The sequence below is a fragment of the Corvus moneduloides genome, chromosome 8 (genome assembly GCF_009650955.1).
Source record: "Corvus moneduloides isolate bCorMon1 chromosome 8, bCorMon1.pri, whole genome shotgun sequence".
Lineage (NCBI taxonomy): Eukaryota > Metazoa > Chordata > Aves > Passeriformes > Corvidae > Corvus > Corvus moneduloides.
The window spans coordinates 4560842-4583434 of record NC_045483.1 but is presented as its reverse complement, the minus strand read 5'-3'; the positions used below and the strand labels follow the sequence as shown (position 1 = coordinate 4583434).

General features: G+C 43.7%; 1 protein-coding gene across 15 annotated transcripts in view; it reads left to right on the top strand.

The window, feature by feature from the left end:
• Positions 1-22593, top strand: part of TACC2 (transforming acidic coiled-coil containing protein 2) — a 130060-nt gene that overhangs the window by 41375 nt on the left and 66092 nt on the right. For 14 of the 15 annotated variants that reach the window (XM_032115822.1, XM_032115821.1, XM_032115827.1 and 11 more), the window contains exons 5-6: positions 13770-13895; positions 19462-19593. In XM_032115822.1, the coding sequence (XP_031971713.1) occupies positions 13770-13895; positions 19462-19593 (258 nt within the window). The remainder of the gene's footprint in view (positions 1-13769; positions 13896-19461; positions 19594-22593) is intronic. The other variant, XM_032115831.1, reaches the window with a different exon arrangement.

The window sequence follows — 22593 nt, the reverse complement described above, 5'->3', positions numbered from 1 at the left end:
GGCTGGTCTGTCTTCATCAAGTACAATACACTGACCAATTCAGTTTTCCTCTGAGGTTAAAACTGGATTTGTATCATTAAATTTCAAGGTGTGTTCCATATGCTGTGTATGTCAGCCACAAAGCTCAGAGTGCTTTGCAGTGGTTTATTGCCCTGTCATTCTTACAGAGGATAAACTACTACAGCCACGCAAAATGAGGTGCACATTTCTAAGAGCTGACTGTGAGGATATGGACCTGATATAGAGAACTCCAGGGAGAAAGATTCCTCCCCAGCTCTCAAAACAAATATCAATAACAAGTAAATTATGTTTAGGAGAAAGAAATAGTTCTGAGAGCCATTCAGAACCTTCTTTCTCAGAGGGAGAAGGTTCTGAATGGTTTCAGCTTTGTTTCCTCCCCTTCCACTGCTTCTCTGTAATTCCCTCTCTTACAAGATCCCATATGTTGAAACCCCACTGAATTGTGCATGAGGGGGTAAAGCTGTGTGATCTGACTCTTAAATCCTTGTTAGGAGTTCTTCCTGGAGAGGAAATAGATGAATTTCTTCCCTTTGTGGCTATGCCCTGAGAGGAGGCTGGTCTTGAGATGAACAGTGAATCCAAGTGCTGCCTGGAGTGATTCCTGCTCCCACCTCCTTTAGGGAGGCAACTCTGGGCAACTGATAAGGAGAGTCCTTATGTCTGCAGGCAATAGTACAGCACCAGTCACTTCCCTTCAAATCTTCAGTAAAAAGGAAGTCATTTTTGGAACGGAGATTGTGGCTGAAGCCACACTTCCTTGTGGAAGTACAGCTGTGCTACCAGCAGAAGCAGGGAAGAGCTGGATTTTAGCAAACCTGTCTGTCAGCATTGAAACAGACTGAAAAAAAAAACAATTTGTTTTCATGTTTTTAACTCTCTTTACCAAGCCAATAACTAAAAACCTGTATTCCTAATGGCCACATTTGGGCATCAAAAACGTCATTTTTCCTACTTATTGCGCGTCCAATTGCCTTATTTTCTGTCCGAGGTTTACTTGGAAAGAAAGATCAGGACTTGAGTTGGTTTTTCTGTTTTTTTTCTCCTCTTGCAATGGATACTCACAGATCTGTAATGTAACCCACACTTCATCTTTCTTTCATGGAGAATGGAGGTTCCTGTACATACAGGGAGCCCTGAAGTCCCTGAAATGCTCCTGTCTGCATCATGGACTGTGACAGATGTTGAGCAGAGCGTGGAATAAACTTGGAAATGATGGCAAAATTTTCGGGATGTTCAGAGGTGGGATGGATTTTTTGATAAGCTGTTGTAATTCAAATGGCACATGCAAGCTGCCATTGTCTCTTGGAAAAGGTACTGAGGGAGCTTTTAGAGGGGGAGGCTGTGAAGTGATTCCCAAATGTGCAGGTTACAGAGAACACATTGCATGTGTTGGCTGATTTGTTGGTTTGGCAAAACGCTGGGTTTGTTCACAGGCCTCTGGGTGTTGCAGGCTCACAAAGATGCTCAGGGGCTCAGCTGGGCTGGCTGTGCAGTCAGGGAAGAGCACAGGGAGCTGTAAACACACTGCAAGCAGTGACACCCATGCTCTTAGAGAACGCAGAGGTCTGCTGTACTGACTCCCATCACGCACCACTCAAAACAGTGTTTTTATGTGGGAAGTACATGGCAGCAGTTGGGAGTCAGCAAAACTACTTGAAAAACACTCCTTATGTCCTCTGCATAGGTCAGACAAGATCTCTAAAGTTGGTCCAGATATACTTTTGGAATTGCTTCATTCTTTGTTCTTGCCATCAAAAATTGGCGAGTTCAGTAACTCCAAAAAGAATGTTCACTCCTTAATAAATATGACTTGGTCTTTTTTTGTCTCCATGACAAACAGTATTAAATATTTTAACAGTCTTGCTGGATGAGGTGGGGAATGTAGAACTGCTTTTCAGATCAGGCAAGTGGGTTTTGAGCACTAAGGCTTTGTGTTGTTAGCATCTGAAAACAAGAGTTTGCAGTTAAAAGGAAACTTGTCAAAACACTGATAATGCAGGTCTTTAATTCCCTATTTTTTAACCTCAAAATTGATTCAGGTGTGTAGCATCTCAGGATCACAAAGCAAAGGGAAAAATAGCTGGAGGTGATTTACACATAAATGAAATGCACAAAATCAATCTGGTTATTTATCCCTCCTGCTCTTCTTTCTTTATATCTGAATTCTTTCTCTTTATTTACCTCCCTTCTTACTGTCATTGTTATCCTCAGTAGGTGCAGCTGTTAATACAGTTGTGCCTTTGGACATGCCTCCAGTTCTGAACTAAATTAATAGGATGGGCAGTTCAGTGGGAATTTCATCTGCGTGAAGTCTGAGATATTTAGTTTTGGTATTTTTCTATTCACAGCAGAGTAAAATTAAGATACCTTTGCTCTTACCCAACAGACATCTCCCATTGCTTTCTAGGAAGTGAAAGGGAGTTTTGCCAACTACTCTCATGGATTCCATTGACCATGGAATGGTCAATGACCTCTGGTTTAGGCAGCATCTAAGTATTTATGAAATTTGTAAAGTATTTATAAAATGCTGATTGGATAGTATGCCCTGCTGTATTCAAAAAACATTCCAGTGAAAAGCCAGGTATGTGAGACCATGACACACATTGTAAGGTAGGTACTGACATGGATGGGTGGTAGATGAGCTGCTGTTTTCACACATCCTTCTGTGTTTCTCAAGACTTTACATTTATTTAATCAAATACAGGCATTTGCTAAAGAAATCCAGCACAGACACTGCCATACTTTGTCCAATGTCTGCACGGGAAGTTTAGCATCATTTTCAGTCTTCTTTCCTCATTAAATAAAAATTACTTTCAGATTACTTTTTTCCCCCCTAATTAGATTTCCCCAGATGTATTTTTCAACCTGTTTTCTCAAAATAATTTCTGCATCTTACAGATCCCCTGTTCTCCCTATTCCAACACTGTATCTTCTGGCTTCTTGGAAAATTGGGTACCGTGGAGCTTCGTCCATGGTCCCTACTTCTAATAGAATATAAGAAGTAGGATTAGCCCCAGCTTTGAACCCGGTGGAGGCCATCTCTGAAAACAGCAATTACAGACACACAGATGTGTCTGAAGAGCTACAACTCCACAAGATCTTGCAATACCCTTTTCTTTCTGTTTTTCCTCTTTTCTTTTATGTTGATTCTTTGGAGCCCATCTTATCAATACTGGTCCAGGTGCATGGAAATCCACAGATGCATTGCTAAAAAAAAGAGGGGAGTTTTTAGTTATTGCAATTCCTTAACATTTGGGTACTCTGGAAAAATAAAAAAATGTTATATGGATCCGTTGGGGCCTGTCCATCTACACTCACCTCACAGGTTAATTCTTACAGTGGAGTGAGTGTCTTTGGAGTGTCTGTAAGAAGTACTTCTTCTCAAATTGCAGTAATAAGTGCAGAAATGTTAATTGCTGCAATCAAAGGCATACTTGTTCTGGATTCTAAGGTCCCTGTGAAATGCTGATTGCCACCATTCTGCGCTGCAGGGAAGGACCAGCCCTAGAATGTTGTGGTAATCTTGTTCTCCTTGCTGGAATGTGCTTGGCACCTCCTCTGTGTTCAGCCAGGCTTAATCCTTCCTCTTCCCCACTGCCCCTGTTTGGTATCCTCAGTAAAATAACCAGCTGTCCAAAAGTGCCCCAGGACTCCACAAGGTTGTTTCCAATTTAATTTCACTAATTGACTTTCTTTCCCTCTTGGTACATTCCTTTCAAGGCAGCTGTGTGAGAGGCTGCAGCCTGCCTTTGGAGGGGGTAAATGCTGGCCCAAAACTCTCTGCTCCATTGGAGTGATCCCAGCAAAGGACTTGGCCCTGAGCCTCTGGCAGGTGAGCCAGGGAGAATTCTGCCCTGTCCTGTGATCCTTTTCCACCCAGACCATCCTACAAGCACTACACCCACAGTTGTCCTGCTCTGCTTTAATAAGAGGGGTGTCTAGTTGTTTCAACAGATTAAAAAATCAAATTAGGAAGACAGGCTGTATGTAGACAAGTAGGATTTAAATGATTCATTGGCCTGGTGTTTTCCAGCCTCCAACCTGTCAATCTTGGCTTCTCTTTGTCCATGGTGCTCTGAAAAACATGGAGCACATGCTCCATGAAACTCATCAAACTGTTTTTTTAAAATTCTTCTCCAGAATGTTTTTCCTAGCTGCTTTGGCTAATGAAACACAAACAGTGTAATCAATAAAGCCCTTTTTTTTTTTTTTTCTTAAGGCACTCAAGAGCTTATGTAAAATCTTTGGAATTTGTAACCATGATAACATTGTTATGCTCTCCTAGCTGATAGAAATATCAAAGCCAGCTAAGAATAACTCTGCAGCAGACAGAGAAGATTGGATTTGTTTCCTGGAATGGAAGCTAAAAGCACGAATACATTGCTCAGTTACTAACAACTAAGGAAAAAAATAAATAGACACCTAAAACTTCCATTTCCCCTTCCTAACAACGTCATTAAATGACTCAAAATATAGAATTAGTTTTGCTGAATATTTAAAGTCTCCAAGATTTTTCATGTCTTATCTTTTTTTTCTTTTTTGAGTGTTGTGATGGTACATGAAACTTATGTTACATCTACCATTCTCCAAATCTTGTTCTTCTGGTAGAAACTCCAGATAAACTTGGTTTGCTAGAGAAGTTATCATTGGAATTTGTGAGGCTTCGAGTCTAGCCTAGGGTTTTCTAAAAACCAATCTTACTTAATTGGAAATTTGTAAAATGGCAGTTTCCCATCACTTTTATCCTGCAAGCTGTAATGGGTTAACATTAAACTTTGCTTCAGATTAAGGTGAAAGTCTGGGAATTTAAAGAGACAGCCATCCCAAAGCCTTGCCAGTAAAAATTGCTGGGAAATGCACAACCTAATTTTCAGCCACCACAAATGATGGCTGTGGGTAATTTGTATGTGGAAAGTAGCAGAAGTATAAAGTTCAGGTGTTTGTTACAGAACTTGGCTTGGTATCTCAGCCAGGCTGCTCTGCAGTTAATTGGGTCTGTGGTTTTGCAGAGTGAATGATTGTGAGCCTCTGGTTAGGAAATGCAAACGAGAAGCTCCTCTTTTACTTTGAACAAACTGAAGTACATTTCTATGGATTTGTTGTAAAACGGGCACCAAGTTTTCACAAAGAACAATTTAAAATCACATATGCATTTTTCAGAAGGCCATATAGTGATAGGCCAAGGGAGAATGGCTTTAAAATGAAAGAGGGCAGGGCTAGATTTGATATAGGGAAGAAACTCTTCCCTGGGAGGGTGGGCAGGCCCTGGCACAGGGTGGCCAGAGAAGCTGTGGCTGCCCCTGGATCCCTGGAAGTGTCTAAGGCCAGGCTGGAAGGGGCTTGGAGCAGCCTGGGACAGTGGAAGGTGTCCCTGCCCATGGCAGGGGATGGCACTGGATGAGTCCCTTCCAGCCCAAACCACTCCGTGATTCCATGATCTACGTTTTTAAAAGTGTCCCCCCTTAGTTTGTGCCATCCTGATGCTTTCTGGATTTTCCTCGCAGGGAGCCAGGGAAAGGCCTGGGCTCTGGCACAGCCATCCTGTGGGATGTCTCCTGCTCCCCATCCCTCTCATCAGCCACTCGCCACTCCAGCCCAGCTGTGGCCTCCGGAGAAATCTTTTGCAAGGCTTTCCTTGGCAGCTCTTTGATCTGCCCCAGCCAGCTTGGCCCTGCTGCACCCTGACAGCCACCCCTACCCTGTCATTGTCTGCTGGGAGCTTGCTTATCTCTTGTTTCCCTGTTGCTTTCAGCTGGTTCCCTCTGTCCTGCCCAAGCCTTCTGTTAAGGTAGCTCAGGCACACCTGAGCTTTCCCTGGAGTTTCAGCCTATCAGGTTCCCATGGTTAAGTAGCAGAAGGCACTAGGAGACAATTGGAAATGTTTCTGTCACAAAGGTGGGTTGAAATTGCTTCACAGTTGGTCCAAAGGTTTTGGCACAGCAAAAGGCTAAGGAATAAACACGGAGAGGTATGTTGTTTGCGAAAAATGACCATTTATTCCAAAAATGTTCGATTTGGTTCTGTTAGCAGGAACATGGCTTGTCTGTGGCCACGGCTTTGAGCCAGACTGAAGTGCTGCTTGCAAAGAAAATAAAAATTTATTTTAATGAATCTTCCTCTTTCCAGGGTTTCCCTCCCCCTCAGGGCAGTTATACCTGCAGAAGCTATTTGTGAAATGGCTTCCAGATGGCAAAAGAGGTTAATTCCCCCCAAAATGAGAGGGGGACTGGATCCTTGTAACTGTATCAAAAATCACAGTAAATTTTTCCATGGCTGGTTTCCTACTGCTTGGGAAGCAGGATATGAGAGAGACACTCTCCCAAGAAAGTTTTAACTCTGAGACTCATCTTAATTCTTGCTGTCAGAGTGGGTGCTACTGGCTCCCAGTGCTGCAACCAAGTGGGTTCTCCCCATACCATTCACAGTGTTGGCCCCATGAAAAGCCATACCCTGCAGCCCAGATGATGGTGGCAGTCTACATGTTTTTCAGCATTTTAAGCCATTACAGTGCCTGATTTGGTGTCTGGGGATCATTTGGTGTAGCCTTCTAGTTCCTGTACAGCTATCTGAATTGTTAAAAGCAGCAATGAGCACATGGAGGGGAAATACCTGTCTTCTGCTTTCAGACTAGATGGGAAAGTTCTCCTCTAATACAAAATTCACCTGAACAAAAATCTGTTGCCTCCTTTTGCTTATAGAAGATCAGACAAGAGCTAGAAGTAGGAACTGTCCAAGAGTTAAAAAATTAAAAACTGATTAATATATTTCCCTCCCTGCAGCCCAGTTCTGAATTGATGCTTTGAGGAGTCCACCAGGTATCATTACTGTACCTTAATATTAAAAGGAAATGCACAGTCCTGCTAGGGGCTGGACTGAGTTCTGAAGAAGAGGAAGTGTCAGTTTTGTCACCCAAGATGTGGCTGGCACCACAGTTGAAGAGTTTGGAGACAGGGAGTCAGCTGGGAAACTAACTCAGCTAAATTGAGTCTCTGTAGTCCCAGTATTTCATCTGAAGTATCTTGATTGCTTACCAAATGCCCAATCTACCAACTCTCTTGCTGTGGGATAGATATCATAAAGCTTATAGTTATTGTATGGCATGTTATAAACATGATAATGATCTCCCTGGGGAGAGACTCAGTTAATTCCTTGGGTGCTGGCAGCTCGTATATGCAATTTGGTGTATCCCCATCCAGACTTAATTACCTGTAAAGCCATTCTTTCGTGTTGTAATAAACCCATAGGAAACCTAAGAGATTAATAAGGGCATGTAACTAATTAAAACTGCCCCATTTTCTTAGAGGTAAAGAAACCTATAAGAAAGCAGGTAAAAACCTATGGAAAGAAAGAAACTCATAAGAAAGCAGGTAAAGAAACAAGAAGGCAGGTAAAGAAACCCATAAGAAAGATTGAAAAATAAGATTAACCTATAAGAAGGCAGGTAAAGAAACCTATGAGAAAACCTGGGTGACTTTAGGAGCTGGAATTTAACCCAACAATTCAGCTAGGATTAAAAATGGTTTGGTTTAGATTTAAGAAAATGTTATTTGTTTAGCTAGAAACACATAATGCTTCTGTGAAAGGTGTTAAAAACTTTACATCCTGAAACCATTTAAAAAAGTTTTGTTTAAGGTTGGGCAAAACACCATTCCTGCAGCCTGAAACTTGGGGAAAAAAAAAAAAAAAAGTTGCCAAACACCATCAATTAAACCAGGCTCTTCTTAAGTGGCTTTTAAAACATTGGGAGCTATCTGTGTGTGCTTTAAGCGTTACACACACCGTAATTTAATCTCTCCACATCCCCCCCCTCCAGCGGATGCAAACTCCGAAATTCCACCGTAAAACCGAGGGGAGGGGGGGGAAATAAAAACTTAAAAAAAAAAAGAGAAGACAACCCACGTGTGAGGCGGTCAGTGGGGCTGGCGTTGGTGGTTTCGCTCCTTTGTTGCGGGAGCCCCAGCCCTGCCCCGCCGGGCTCCGACGCCCCGGGGCGGCGGCAGCGCCGGAGCCGACGGGGGAGGACCCGGGCGCGGCACCGCGGCCGCTCCGGCCTTTCCTCGGGGAGCCTCATGGGAGGAGCCTGCGAGCAGCAGCTCCGGGCTCCTATTCCTCGGCCTTTTGTACGCTCCCGGAGCTCGCCCGGAGAAGCGGCGGGGAGCGGGGTTCGGCGGAGGCGCGGTGCCCGCCCGGGATGGTGGGAGCGCCGGGGAGCGGCGGCCGGGCGAGGGGCTGTGCCGGGGGGCTGTGCTGCCGGCGAGGATGACTGCGACTAGGAACGCTGCTGATTATTTCCTGGCGTTGGTAAGTAGGCACTTGTGAGTGGGAAAGTTTTTTTTTTTCCCCTCTTGGGGTTTTTTGTTTGTTTTGTTTTGTTTTTTTTCCCTTTTGAAAAACTTTTGGAAACTCTCCCGCTGCCGCAGCGCTGCTTCCAGCTCTGGGTGAGGAGTAACTCTCCTTCCCCCCCCCCCCAAAAAAAAAAAAAAAACAAGGAGTGGATGGTTTTATGGCTCTTGCTCTGGTTTCTGGCTGGGTTTGGGGTTTGTGCTCGAGCGAGGAGGAGACTCTGTGTGTGGTGTTTGCACTGAGGAACTTCTGCTTCAGGTTTACTAACTGGGAACTTCGGAACTCTGAAATCCTGCTCCAATGACATCAGGACGTGACCGAGAGCCCTTCCGAAGCTCTAAAAGCTGCTCCGTGGTGACGTGATTGGCTTTTTTTAATGGTTGACAGTTATTACAGCAAATATGCTTATTCATCCTGTGATTTATACTTCTGATACTTTTATGTGGCTTTCTGCTGTCCCTCTTTTAGCTTGCGACGGAAGTAGTGCTGTAACACATTTCAGTCCCTTTAAGTGTTTTAGTCTAAAATAATTGTGTTTGCTTAATGTAGCAACTCATCCTAAGTTTTAATGCGAGCACAGTAATGTGGCACACTCAGGGAAAAAACCCCCAAAATTCTGTTTTATTGTTACATCTGATCAATCAATGATCAGTCTGGGTACACGTGTTAAGAAATAAAGGGATTTCTAAGCAGGGAGGGTTGGGTGAGAGAGGAAGTGCAGGCCCTCAGGTAACGTGTGACTAAACACCATCCCCTGCCAAGATAACTCCTCTATCTTCTCAGGGTTTCCACAACCAGTGCCAGAAATGTACAATTTCTGAGAATGCCTCTGCGTGGTCCCTGACAGCGATAGCGCTCTGCTCCCACCCAGCAGAACGCCGGGACTCACCTGCAGGGATTGCCAGCTGCTGCACAGCTGGGCTTGCTTTCCACAGGTGGGGAATTGCCTTCAGGAAGTCTTGTAAAAAATGCTTTAATGTCTCCAGAACGCAGCTCCTGCGTTTGCTTGCCTTCCTTGTGTTGTTAGGATGGGATTGTGCAGGGAGAGAAGGGGACTCACTGCCCCGTTGCTGGAAGCACAGCCTTGTGTCCGGAGCTGGGCATGTTCCCGCACGGAGCGTGGCCAGCCAGGGTGATGGCAGGGCTCTCCCTTGGGGACAGGTGTGCCTCAGTGCTGCTCCAGCCTGGCCTGGGCTGGCTCTCCCCGGGCGCTGCAGGCACTGTCACCCAGCACCCAGACCTGTTCTGCTGATTCCTCGAGTCCCGCTCAGAGGAACACCATGTAAATCCCAGGCACTGGAATAATTCCGCCAGAAGCCAGTTCTGGTGTCTTGATGATAAGTGTAGTTACGCTGCCATGCGCTGGGCATCAGACTTGTGTTTCCCATGTGTGACAGGGGTTTTCTTTGCTTTTAATTAACACATGCCAGGTCATCTCTTGGATACCTTTATTACTGTGTTTGCACAGCCCTGGCTCAGCAGGACTCAGCTTGGTCGAGCCTAAATACAAAGTGCTGGTGCAAGGCACTTAAGGCGTAGTTTCTTCTTCAGAGGAGTATGGAATTTGAGAGATTTTTCCAAAATAACATATTTAAATGGATAAGTAGGTCTTTTGTTGGGTTTACAAAAGGCAGTGTGTTTCCCAAAACTTGAACTTTTGACTGTGAGTGTGTTTTTAGCTTGTAAAAGTAAAACCTTGGCTATATCTAAGCACAGTGACCAGCAAAAGTGACCCCCAGTCATTGTTGTGTCTGAGCTTTTAAGCTGTTGCTGGTGTATGGACTTGTCCTGTGAGGATGGATGTTCCCTTAGTTCCTTGGGAAATAAAGCCACACTTTCCATTTTAATCTTAGAATCTCATATTTTTCCTGAAATGCTGTTGATATTTAAATGGGTTTTAAATTGGTTCATAAGTAGTAGTACAGGAGGGGAAGAAAAGAGGGGCTTGTTTGTTTTTAATGCTTTGCTTGTATCTTATGCAGCAGTTCTGAGCTGTTCCCTAAACAAGTTTAGTTTTAGTTAGTGATATCTGTAATGTTGATTTCTAATATAAGAAATAACTTCCTATTTCCTTCTTTGCTGAAACATTGACAGGAGTCCCAGTAATCATGAAAATACTTTTAAAGAACAGCAGTGCCAAAGTTGCTTAGAGTTACTATAGCAGGTTATTGTTGGATTTTCTAAACACCAAATTTATTTCAGTGAATGTAGCTAATGTATGAGATAAGCTACAAACTAAAGTGCAAGAAGGTAAAAATACTATGAAGGAATTAATAAAATGGAACAAATTTTATGAGGTATGGTGTGTTTGAATGAATGAATTTTAAACTGATGTAGATCTTCTTCCTTTCCAAAGAATTGCAGTGTAAGAACTTACCAACAGTAAATTCTCTCAATATTTTTCTGGGATTGATCAATACTTTTTATGGATGGGTAAAATGAGGGTCAAAAAATGACTCTTTGGCCTAAGATATTAGAAAGCCAAGTATGAAATCGAGAGGATTTTGTCTGTCAGCCTTGCTGTACCCAACGAGAACATCTTGTGTCCTGAAGAAAACAAAACAGTGGGTGATGAGAGCACTCAGAGCTCGGTCCTGCCTTGTGGTTGTTGGTGCCATTTTCCAGAGATTTCTGGGGTAAGAGCAGGATCCATAAATCTTGCTGTTATCTCTTTAAAAGCAACCAAATGTTTGGGACTGGGAGATAGCAGAGTTTGAAATGCTTATTGGTTTCCCTTGCAGTAAACTTGGAGCTATTGTTGACTGTTCAAAGCGAGCCACATCCAGCTCTCCTGATTGGAAAAACATGGACAGGGAGTAAATGCCAAGACCCATAGCTGCCTTCTGTCTCCAGCACCAGTATCAAAGCGTTTTATAACTTTCCTATGAAGTTAGGGGTTTAAGGTCTGCATCTCAGGGATGTCAGGAGAAGAGCAGCAAACAGACCCACCAGAGCACCCAGCACTCGCTGCTCCGTGTCCTCGTGTGCCAGGTTGTGCCCCTGTATGTATTTTAATTTTCTGCCTTGGTTCGAAACCTTTCTACATAGACAGAGGTAAGACCTGCTGTGTTTAAACAGAAGAAATTACACAGCTTTATGGAGTTATTTCTCATTCATTCATTGATATTTAATTACTACTGTGGGTCAAGCTTTGCCTGAAACTTGTTATTTGCATACCTGCCTTCTAACAGTGACTTGGAAAATTTCTTTCCAAGGCTAAGTAGAGGCCTTAAAAGTGAAATTGTGAAACTCAAGAGCCTAAGGACACCTGATGGGCAGTGTCTTTCTCTTGTGACACACTAATAACAGTCTGAACCCCATGGTCTTTGGGCTGAGTTTAGTGTGCTCGCTGCAGCTGTTGGTAAGCAACTGCTTGTTAAACTGTGAGGTATTTTCCTTTGCAAACTATTTCAGTCATGCTTGTCATAAGTAGAATTTGGAAGCAGTTTTATGTAGATTCTCTTCCAGGCTCGACCCAGAACAGAGGCAACAGAGTGGAAAAAGCTCATGGCCTTTTCATGGAGTTCAATTCTCAGAACAAATTGGCCTTAAAGGCTGGTGGCTGCAAGAGGGCTGACAGCAGGGACCTGGTGGCAGGCGCCTGGAGAGCCAAAGGCAGTTGTGATGCCGGGGAATGTCACTTTGTGGAACTCGTTTGAGCAGCTTATGGATGGCTTCATTGTTTGTGTGGCACAGAGCAGGGTGGCTTGGCAAGGAGCAGCTTCGCCATCGCCTCCCCAAGCCCGAGTTTCAGGTTACTTTGTCCATGAACTATGAAACTCCCTGTCCAGGAGTTGGCTGTGCAGGAAACGTGAGTGGTGAGGAGCAAATGCTTCTCACCAGACTGGGGCACAGCAGCTTCAGTTGCAGTTTGGGTTTGTGCTGTGCTGCCTGTATATTCACTGGGAATAGCCTTAGTGCTCTGCCACAGCCACAACAAAGCCTGCCCATCTCCTCATTTTACTCACTATGTACATAAAAAAGAAATTGTCAAGTGCTGTTGTCAAAACCTGCCTTCTAAACACTCATTTGAAGGCAAAGCAGAGGGGACTCCCCAGTTTGTGCTGTATCTATGACTCAGCAATGAATGAAAACCAGTCCCTTTATGCTAATAAGCCGGAGGACTTTGGAACCTGTAAACACCTTCGCTCAAAGTTCCCTGCAACAGGCAGAGCCCTCAGGTGTGGTTGAACCAGAGAACTTGTGGGCAGTTAATTGCTCAGAGTTGTAATTAGTTTTCCCACATGAACATGTTACAGAATCGTTTAGATAAAATATAGGAAGTGTGTGTACATTCAGATGGCAGCCTTCAGTCATTACCAGAATAACACTGACATTGTTATAGTAAAGTTTAACTGTTTGTCATGGTTTTGGATTCCAAATTAAACTACAGTAGAGAATCGTCCCGTATCTCTGGAGTTGAAGTGAGATAAGAAAGTAATCATTTAGAGTTAAAGCTGAGTTATCTGATTTAGAGCTTTTTATTTATAAGCTGGAATTGCAAATGCTGAGTGACGGTTTTGAGTTCACGCACCTCAAACCCATCTGTGTATGGTACCATCCCTGTGTGTTCAGTGCTGTGTTCACTTGGTAGGTACAGGAAACAACATGGACAGAAGGGGTTCAGGGCAGCATGAAATTGCATCAGCACTTTAAGGTCACACTTTACAAATAACTTGAGGATTTTGGTGAATTTTAGGGAAAAGTGATGCTTCCTCGGTCCTGATCTCTGGGTGGTCACATGGCAAGGTCAGGTTGAAGTAGGCAACAAAAATGTTGTTTTCAGGGGGTTCCCCATGGTTTGGTGTCTCATAAAAATAAACAAAATCCCTTTTACAGCAAGGCTCCTTTCCTTACTGATTCAGCAGTGTGTTTCCAAATTGTTTTCTTGAGCCACAAGCTGCTGGTACTCCGTGGCACTCTGCTTTTCCCAGGAATGGGACAAGGCTGGATGTCTTCCTGTGTGTGTTCTCCACAACACCTGGACCCCTTTGACTCTGTGCCCCCCTCCCCCACTGATGAGCCCCCCCAGCTCAGGTGAAAGCCAACATTCAGCTCCTTGTGTTTTATGTGATTTCTGAGCAAGGAAAGCTTGTCATTTCTCTTGTTCAAGCAGCAGCTTCATTTCTCATTTGTTTTTCACAATCAGAAGCACGATGGGGTTAATATGCTGTTGTATTGTACTATCTCATTGCTCCTGCAGTTGTAACTCAGACAAAAATCCAGAGGCTTCAGCCCTGTGGGAACAAAAGCAACTTAGATTAAAAATGCCAACTTTTTCTGCCTCCCCTAACACACAAGTTAGCTCGTTCATGCTCAAGTCCAGAAATTCCGACAGGCAAACAACATTCTGTAATAACTCAGACATCTAAGGCTGCCTTTCTCTCTGTCTTTTCTCTCCACAGCCCTCCTGGGCCAGGTGATGCTAATCAGTTGGCTTCTCCCCTCGATCTCTGTGAGCATCCCTTAGCTGTGCCTGCAGCCCTTGGAAATGCTGTCCCCGTGGGAGCTGCTGAGCTGACTGCAGCAAGGTACTGTCCAGAGCCGTGCCCTGGGGCAGGGACAGTGGCTGCTCCCTGGTGTGGGAGGGTGTAGGCTGGCTGAGGAACTGCTGTCACCCTCCTTGGATGGATAAATGTCTGGTAGGGCCAGTTGCTGATGGGTTTGCTGAGTCTGCCTGTATCTGTCAGCAGAGATCTGTACCAGAGTTTAAATCTCCCCTTGTGAAAACTTCCAAAATAAGATGCTGTCTGAGATTCTGCCACTTCAGCACATAGGAGGGCCATGACACGTGAAGGTGTAATGTATGGCCTATGTCTTTTCTGTCCTTATATATATATATTTTTTTTTAGTAGTATAAGGTAACTAATCCATTGGGCATTTTCTTTGAAAAGTTCTTTAACAGCATAATGTTACTTATAAAGCATTCAGGTGTCTCTGTTGGACTCTGGCCTTTTTGTCTGCCTTTGCTTGCACTGAGAGGGGAAACTGTCGCTTTATTTGTGCTGGTGGTAGTAGGGTTGTCAGGATCTTCGGGCATATAAATTTGTCTTAACAATAGAGGAAGCCTTGTAGGGTGTGTGTACCCTTCAATCACCAGGAGTTCAGTGGAGTGTAAACACACACAGTATATTTAAGCTAGCATTAAAGTTGTTAGCTGAAGTCACAATAATACACCATCAAAGGCAGAAGGGACCTTGTGTGGTTTGCTCAATCCTCCTTAAAAGCTGGGTGACTTTGCTGTTTAGCCCATCCTGGTCTGCCACCAGTCCCCAAGCTGGTTAGTCACTAATGCTGGCTGAGTGAGTCTGTGAGAAACAAACTTTTTCCTACAGTCTGAGTAAGATGATCTAGAGAAGTGGGAAGCTAATGATGTGGATTTCTTCCAGTTCTTGTGAGTTTTTTTACTCAAAAGAGTTGTGTTTCTTTGTTTTTAACAAATGTAATTGGGTTACTGATGGGTTTTTTGTGGATTCTGTTTCTTGCTAATGGATTGTTGGCCATAGTAGTGAGGCAGTTAGAAAAGAGCGAGCATTAACTGAGGTGGAGCTGTGAACTACTTTCTTAATGTGGAGGCATGAAAAAAGACTAACACCGAAAGTGCGAGGAAGATTTGTATATGGTCTTTGGACTACAGTCTGGAACAGAGGATTGTGTGCCCTTGGGGCGATAATTTGCTGTTTGCAGGGAAAAAGGCACACAAGCTATGATTAAACATTTAGGGAGAGCAGTCTTAGAGTGTTTTAACTCACTGTTTCTTGTAAACCTCATGAATTCACTCTGTTTGCATTCTCATCTGAATCCGGAATTTCGAGTTAATTATATTTTACCTTTTCTTTTGATCTGCTTCATAACTTGTGCCTTTAAAATGTTTTTATTGTTGATGTCTGAAGGTTGTCTCGGGGTTCCTTGCTCCATCCCAGCTGTGCAGGCTGTGCTGGTGCTGAGCTGTGGTTGCCCCATCCAGGGTGGCTGAGCCCAGTAGGGGTGAGGGCACACAGACTGTGCAGCAACCACAGGATCTGCCTGGTGTTCCAAATCCTGACCTTGAGGGAGCTGCAAGGATTTTTGCAAGGGTTCAGCACTAAAAAGTTGCAAACCAGGGGTATTTCACGTTGGATGTAGGTAGTTTTCCAGTTCCTGAAACAGAGGAAACTGACAGAGAAATACACTGTGGTCAGCTGCAGTCAAGCTGGCTGTGAGTGGTTCTTCTGTGTTTGTTGGTTTTAACTCTTTTGTTTATATTTTTTTTAAATGCTGCACAAGTTAACTCTTGTCAGTGTTGTTTGTTTTTCTTTCTCCTTTAATTTGCATCTCTGTGCAGCTTTGGATATAAAAGCCTACCTGTTCTTCTTCACCTGTCTTTCCTGTCCAGGTTGTTGTCACTCGCCAGCTTCTCTGTGAGCCTTGCAGAGGGGTTTCCTGCTGTCCCAGCATGGAAAACTCAAAGGCTGCCGCTGTTCCCACCCCCAGGTGCTGCTGGTTGGCAGAAGAGGGGTTAAATCAATGCATCTGCACCCCTGCTTTAGCTCCTGTGGGTTCAGTCATGGTGCAGCTCCTCCTGCAGCAGCAGCTCTGCTGACTTCCCTGGGGTTTAGTCCTGAGCTGATAACAACATGATGTTGGTAGCAAATGAAAGTATTGCTCTTAAAACACATGTGATCATGCTCACAGCCAGGATCAGTAATAGCAGGACTGGGCTTTTCTTAGCTGAGGGAAGAGCCTTGATGATGTTTTTTCTTTTATGTCATTGCCTTATCCATCATCAACAATTCACCTGTGTCATGGAGCAGATTATTGCCCATATAAGTAAGATAATCTTACTAAAGTCTCTGCTTTTTTGGCATTTTATGTAGAAGCACTGCACCCCTGCATTTTAGTATGACTGGGTACAGCTCTCTAATGCACCTGCATGTGGTGTCTCTGTGATGCCTGCTGGGTACCTCTGCAACATGGAAATGTTACAAGGGCTCCTGAATGGCGTGGTGTTATTCCAGTCTGTCTGCAGCAAGGTGCAATCATAAAGTGTTTTCCCCCAAAACATTTAGTTATTTACTAAATGTACTTTCGTTTCCATGTGTTTCCCCATCAGGGGTGTCACATAATGCAGATGGTATCATTTGACAGGGAAAAATAATGGTACATATAGGGTGGGGGTCAGTTTGTGCTAAATGGCATCCAGATGGCCAGGCAGAGTAAGAGATCAGGTTGTCCTTCCATCTGTTCAGTCAGGAAACTCTATTTTTGTTTTGCTTCTTGAGGGTGATTGACTGCCTCTCTCCTGCTGATGCCATATTGATCAGGGACAACCTGCTATCATCTGCTCAGTAAAATTTTATTTACTCTTATCTACAGAGAAGTGCCCTGAAAAGAATTAGGTAAAAAGTTCACTGGCAGTTCTGCCAAGCATTTTTGTTTAGTAGTGGAAGGCCAAGTTCACTCTGATTTGCCAGTACATATTGCACTAGAAGTTTTGGCCAGACACAGCTTTCTCCTTACTCTGCAGGTGCAGAGCTCTGCAACAGGACTTCTGTGTTGTATGAGGAATGTTTGGGTTGGAAAGGCAGAGAAGGCAAATAAGTGCCCTGGCTGTACAAGACCACAGCTTAGCTGGGCTCCAGGTTAGAGGTGAGAAACACTTCTGAGCAGTGTCTGTTCCCTGCAGCTTCCTTCCTGCCTTGTGGGAAAAAAAACCCCAAACCTGCAAATGTCCAGGAAAAAATGACAGATTAGAAAACACTTCCTGTATGAGTTTTGTTTAGGGTTGTACTTCTTAGTGTTGGCAGCACAAGCAGGCAGGAGTACCCAGGTTTGTCTGTGCTCACAGATAGTCAGAAAGTGATTTTTGAGGTTTACTTAAAAGAGATGGTGCTTGAAAATGCTTGTTCTCTGATCCGCTCTACTCCACAGGATAAATACTGGTCAATGTATAGTTTACTGTGCACTGAGAAGACTTGGGCCTTTTGGTAGTATTCTAGCTACAACCATTAAAATACTACAAGTTGAGAAATAAGTTTAGTGGAAAATCTTGTTTTAATAATAGCTGTGGAGAGGTTTTAATGTAGCCACTTCATGTCTGAGGTGATAAAAGTACTGTGAGTTGACACACACGCAAGTTGATGCTGTGTTAGGCTGGAGAGTTTAGAGTGGACAGAAAGTCTGTATTTTGGACAGGGTTGCTGTTCTGTGCTCCCCTGCCTCAATTTGTGCAGTCTGTCAGAGCAGGAGGAGGAGTGGAGGCAGGGCTTTGTGAAGGGCAGGGAGCAGAGCTCTTCTAGAAATCCATGTGTGTCGATGGCAAGCTTTGCTTTAGTGTTGGGAATGACACTCATTAGTCAAAGTGTCTCTGAAAATTGTTTCATTTGATGTGGGAAGACTTAAAGGGGGAAACTGAAGGGCTGCAGATGGCCATTTGGGCCTGTCTGAAGAAGTGTGGGTGAATCAGGTGCTACTGTAAGCAGGTAGGGCTTTGTGTGTCCGTAACACCAGGGCCATAATTTTATGTGCCTTTGGTGCTCTTGTTTGGCTGAGCCCTCTTGTGAATTGTTTGGGTTTTGCAACTCTTTGTTTCCTCTCCAAACAGATGTTCAGCACTCACTTATTTTTAGTAGTTCACTTTTTTCTGCTTTAAAAATCTTACTTTCGCTGCTCTCCGTGTGCCCCTATATAGTCACAGCGCCTTGGTATAGAGGGGATGCTGTTACTGTATTAGGACAGAGACATTTTTAGCCAAGGACAAAGGCCTTTGCATGAAAAAGGAAGCAGCCTGCTTTTTAATCGTTATTTATTTATTTATTTGTATTAACTTGATGGGGCTGAAGATTTAGGGTGTCTGTGTCAGCGTCAGGCCAGTTTGGACAACCCAAAGGAAGGAAAGGAAGGAAGGAGTGAGGAAAGCAGAGGTAATTTCTTAGAAGTAGCAGGGCAGTTATCCCATATGGGACAAAGCAGCTCCGTGGATATAAGCTAATCAAGGTAAACTACACTCACAGAGAGCTTTGGGGATCTCAGTAACTGAGTGGACAAGTGGGAAATGGCTGTTCTCGTGCTCCTACATACTGTGACTGAAGTTAGGGCTGTGCTTTAGGTTTGTCCTTTGTATACATGCACCAAAGAAGGGAACAGCCTGTTCCTGGACCTTACTGACTCTTAATCAGTAACACAATTTAATCTGCTGCCTACAGTTCCAGTGTAATTACTGGGGGAAGAGGAGAGAAATTTTTAAAAGGAATGACTAAGATAGCTGTTTATATTTAGTTCAGGAAACCTGTAAGAAGCTTCTCAGCCACGTCCTGTCTCCATCAACATTTCCATCAACATTTGTGTTGTATCTCTGGAAGCAGCAGCCGGCAGGAGGGGAGGCTGTTTGTGTGTGGCTGCTACCCCAGGACATTTGTGTCCCTCTGGTGTGTCTGAGGTGCCCTAGAAGGGACAGTGTGGCGTGACAAGACCTTAAACTGCTCCTGCTTTTGAGACATGAAGTCATTGGTTATTTAGTTCCTTTTCTGTCAGTGGTTTAATGAGTGTGGCTGAGAGCAGGGGGAGTTGTGTGGTTACTGCGCTGCTCCTGAGCTTGTGGGGCTTTGCTGAGCAGAGGGACTTAACATCCATGTAATGAGTTCTGGGATTACTGTGTTTAGCTTTACAGCCTAGGGAGAGCTTTTAAAGTAAGAGAATGCTTTAGTCCCCGTTTTTAGGGTTTTTTCCTAAAACACAGATCACTTAATCAAATGTTTATGCTGTACACTGGGGAGAAAGGGCTGTGTGAGAGCAGCAAAGCTGTCATTAGTGATTTATTTACTATACTGATTTCATATATGCTTAAATTCCTCTGGCACTTAATGTTACGGTCTGTAAGAGCTGTCAAGACTTTGCAATATTACTGATTATGTGGTCAGCTGAGAAGTTAAGTGAAATAATGTTTGTAGGAAGAAGTAATTTGTGGGAGGTGGGAGAGAGAGGGAATTCAGGAGGGGATGATGTGGTCCTTATAGCTCCTTGTAGATCCAGCCAAAGTTCATCCTATGAAGAGACTTCATTAAAGCTTCATGGGCATTTCTGATATTTGTCAGCTTATTTTCAATAATTGTTTTGCAGCACTTCCAAGCCTGATAGCTGCAAAGAAGTTGATAACCACGTTTCTGAGGATGTACCTTTGGCTGTGGCCCCTGGTGATGGTGTAGAGCTGCCTGCTCAAGAAACTGAAGGTTTCACAAGGGAAAAAAAGAGGTATTGTGTGATTTCAATTGTTACAAGACTTTTCCATGTCTTTACATCTTTTGCTTAAGAAATGGTACTAGTGTGAAAGAGGCTGACTAAGTTTGACAGGTGTTTTGTCTAAGTTACACGAACACTTCGCTGCTAGATCTTGAATCCAAATGTTAGATTTATCAAGACCTGGCTAATCCAGTATATTTACTCCAAAATACCAGAAGAGGGAGCTTAGGCTACACTGCTTACTACTATGCTGATCTTTCCTTCTGTTTTTACATTAACATTTTTTAGGGTTTTTTCCCAATATTTTTCTTTCTCAAAGTTTAAGTTTGTTTTTTTTATTTTGTTTTCGTGTGTGAAACTATGCAAGTTCAGGTCTATTTAAGAGGAACGTTCTGCTCATTCCCCTTCAGATGCTGCCAGCAACTTCCCCACCCCACACCTGATTTGCATTGTCACTGTCAGTAGTGAAGGAAGAAGTTGTTCAGCTTGGTTTCGCTCCTGCTGAGTAAATGTTACCTTGGTTTCAAAGTGAAACGTTTCACTGCCTCAGATTTACACTCATTGTTGCATAGTGTTTTGATAGGAGGCCCAGCACATTTTTTGCTTTGAAAACCTCCAAACTGAGCCATAGACTTGTGGAATGATTTGGGTTGGAAGGAAAGATCATGTCGTTCCAACCATCCCATCTCAAATATAGTTGAGACATGTGCTTGGATATTCCTGTCAGAGCTTCAGCTGACGCCTGTCTGAGGCTGATTAACCAGTCTGCTCTTGTGGCTCAGCAATCAAGGCCTGCCCTTATTGTGACATCTATTAATGGAAAAGGTCACAGCACAGCTGAGAATATGAAATGGGCATTCCCTGGAGAGCAGCGCTCCCCACCCCACCAATACAGACTGGCAGGTTGTGACAAGTGGGATACAAGACAGGAGACACCACAGGAAACACAGTTATGCCACTAAAGCTCAGTTCAGAAATGTCAAAAGATGCTGCTGCCAGCAGGAGGATACTCTGAATTATGAATTAAAATGTACACAATAGACATGTTCTGCTGTGGAACAGTGCTCAAGTAGCTATTAGCAAATGCTGCTGAAAAAACTGTTGACTATAATATCTAGGAAATGTTGATTAATAATTTCTTCTAAACTTCTGATTATTTCAATCAGAAAAATGGTTTCGTCACTTTCAGTGAATGTGCTGCTGAAGCACAGTTAGGCCAAGTCTTTCTAGTTTTCTTCCATGACACTGCACTGGACCCACATGTTTTAGCCTGTGAGCCACTGATGGAGAACAGAAGTGTTTCGTACCAGTATGCAATTTCTGTCAGCTGGAGAGGATTTTCGGAATTGTAGGGTAGATACTGTGGTTATCCTCTAAAAATGGAGAGAAGTGGGCAGGTGAGATTTTAAGTTAGAAAATACTCACCCCAAGATGTTGGCTCTTTCCAGAGAATCATCCAAAATTGTTTGAACTGTATGAATACCCAGAATTTTGCTTTCTGGGAGTGCTGTAGTGTAGTCACAGATGACTGTTGTTTACAAATCCAAATCAGAACCACTAAAACATGAGGATTTTCTTTTCCTTTTCACTAGAATTCAGCTTCAAAGACAGGAGAAATAATTTTAGAGCTCAGCAGGCAAGCAGAGCTGCTGTGCTTACATACTTAGATTGGCTTGTGCCTCTGAAGTTCCTGTTTTGTTTTGATATTGATGTAGTGTGTTCATTAATGTAAGTGTCTGTGTGTACGAAACTCTTGGATGGGGTAAACAGTGGTGTAATTAAGTAGAATCATGGAATGATTTGGATTGGAAAGGACATTAAAGCTCATCCAGTTCTACCCCTGCCATGAGGTAGAGGTTCCACTATCCCAGGTTGCTCCAAGCCCTGTCCAACCTGGCCTTGGACACTTCCAGGGATGGGGAGTCCACAACCTCTTCAGGCAACGTGTTCTATCAGTACAACTTAACTTAATGTAGAATCAAAATCCAGCCTAGGATTCCAGCAGCCCAAATGGGCACTCCCAGCATCCTCATTGTTCCTTGAGAATAGTGATCCTGTCACCCACAGCTTCTTTCTCCAAAGCTGAACTTGTGTGTTTGTATCTTAATGCAAATTAAGATGCACACAGAGGTGGGAGTTAGAGTTGTCTGTGGGACAAAAGATCATTCTTGTATCCTCTTGAAAAGCAAATACGTTACTGTCCAAACTGCTGTCTGCTGCTGTGATCAGCCCTTATGTAAGTACTTCTGAGACTACCTTGCATTTTTATGTGATTCCTGTGTTTCAAGTCAAATCAGCCATGGAAAATAATAGCCTGCAAATTGGGTTGTGTTTCACTTTGTCACATTTATGGCAAGTGCCTGCCAAGGTGCTGAACTTGTGCAACTGCTGGGCCCCACTGCATGATTTTCTGCACAATGGATCCTTGAGGCGTTTCAGTCTCCTCTGTGATTATGATGGTCACATTATGAACTCTGTCAAGACACTTCATAATTTGAGAGAAGTGCTGAAATATTGCTAGAGAGTGGCTGATTCTTTGTGGAAGCCCTACGGACAGAGCTGGGAAGTCTCTGAGGAGCTGATCCATCCCTTTGTCCTGCGAGGAAGAGATGGGTATGATTTGTTCTGGAGAACAAAAACCAAGTGCTGGTTTTGAGCATGTCCCTACTTGGAGCCTCATTACCTGCTTTGAAAACTGCACCTGTGATATTCTGTGTGGCTGATGGGAATGGAGAGCTGGGTCCTCCTTGTTGTCAGATACAGGGTCAGTTTTCTTTCAACAGCTGAAGCAGGCTGGAGTCAGATCATTTTGAGAGACTTTGGATAGACAGGGAATGTCTGTTGATCTCTGAATCTCTGAAATTAAATACACACTTCTGTCTTACCTAATTTTCCTGAAATGAGCCTGGAACCAATTGGAAGCACAGCAGCAAATCTCTCTGAAAGCAGAAAGTCACAACAGCGTTTACACAAAGCTCTGCTTTCTGTGTTGTTGGTTTCCAAAATGTTTCA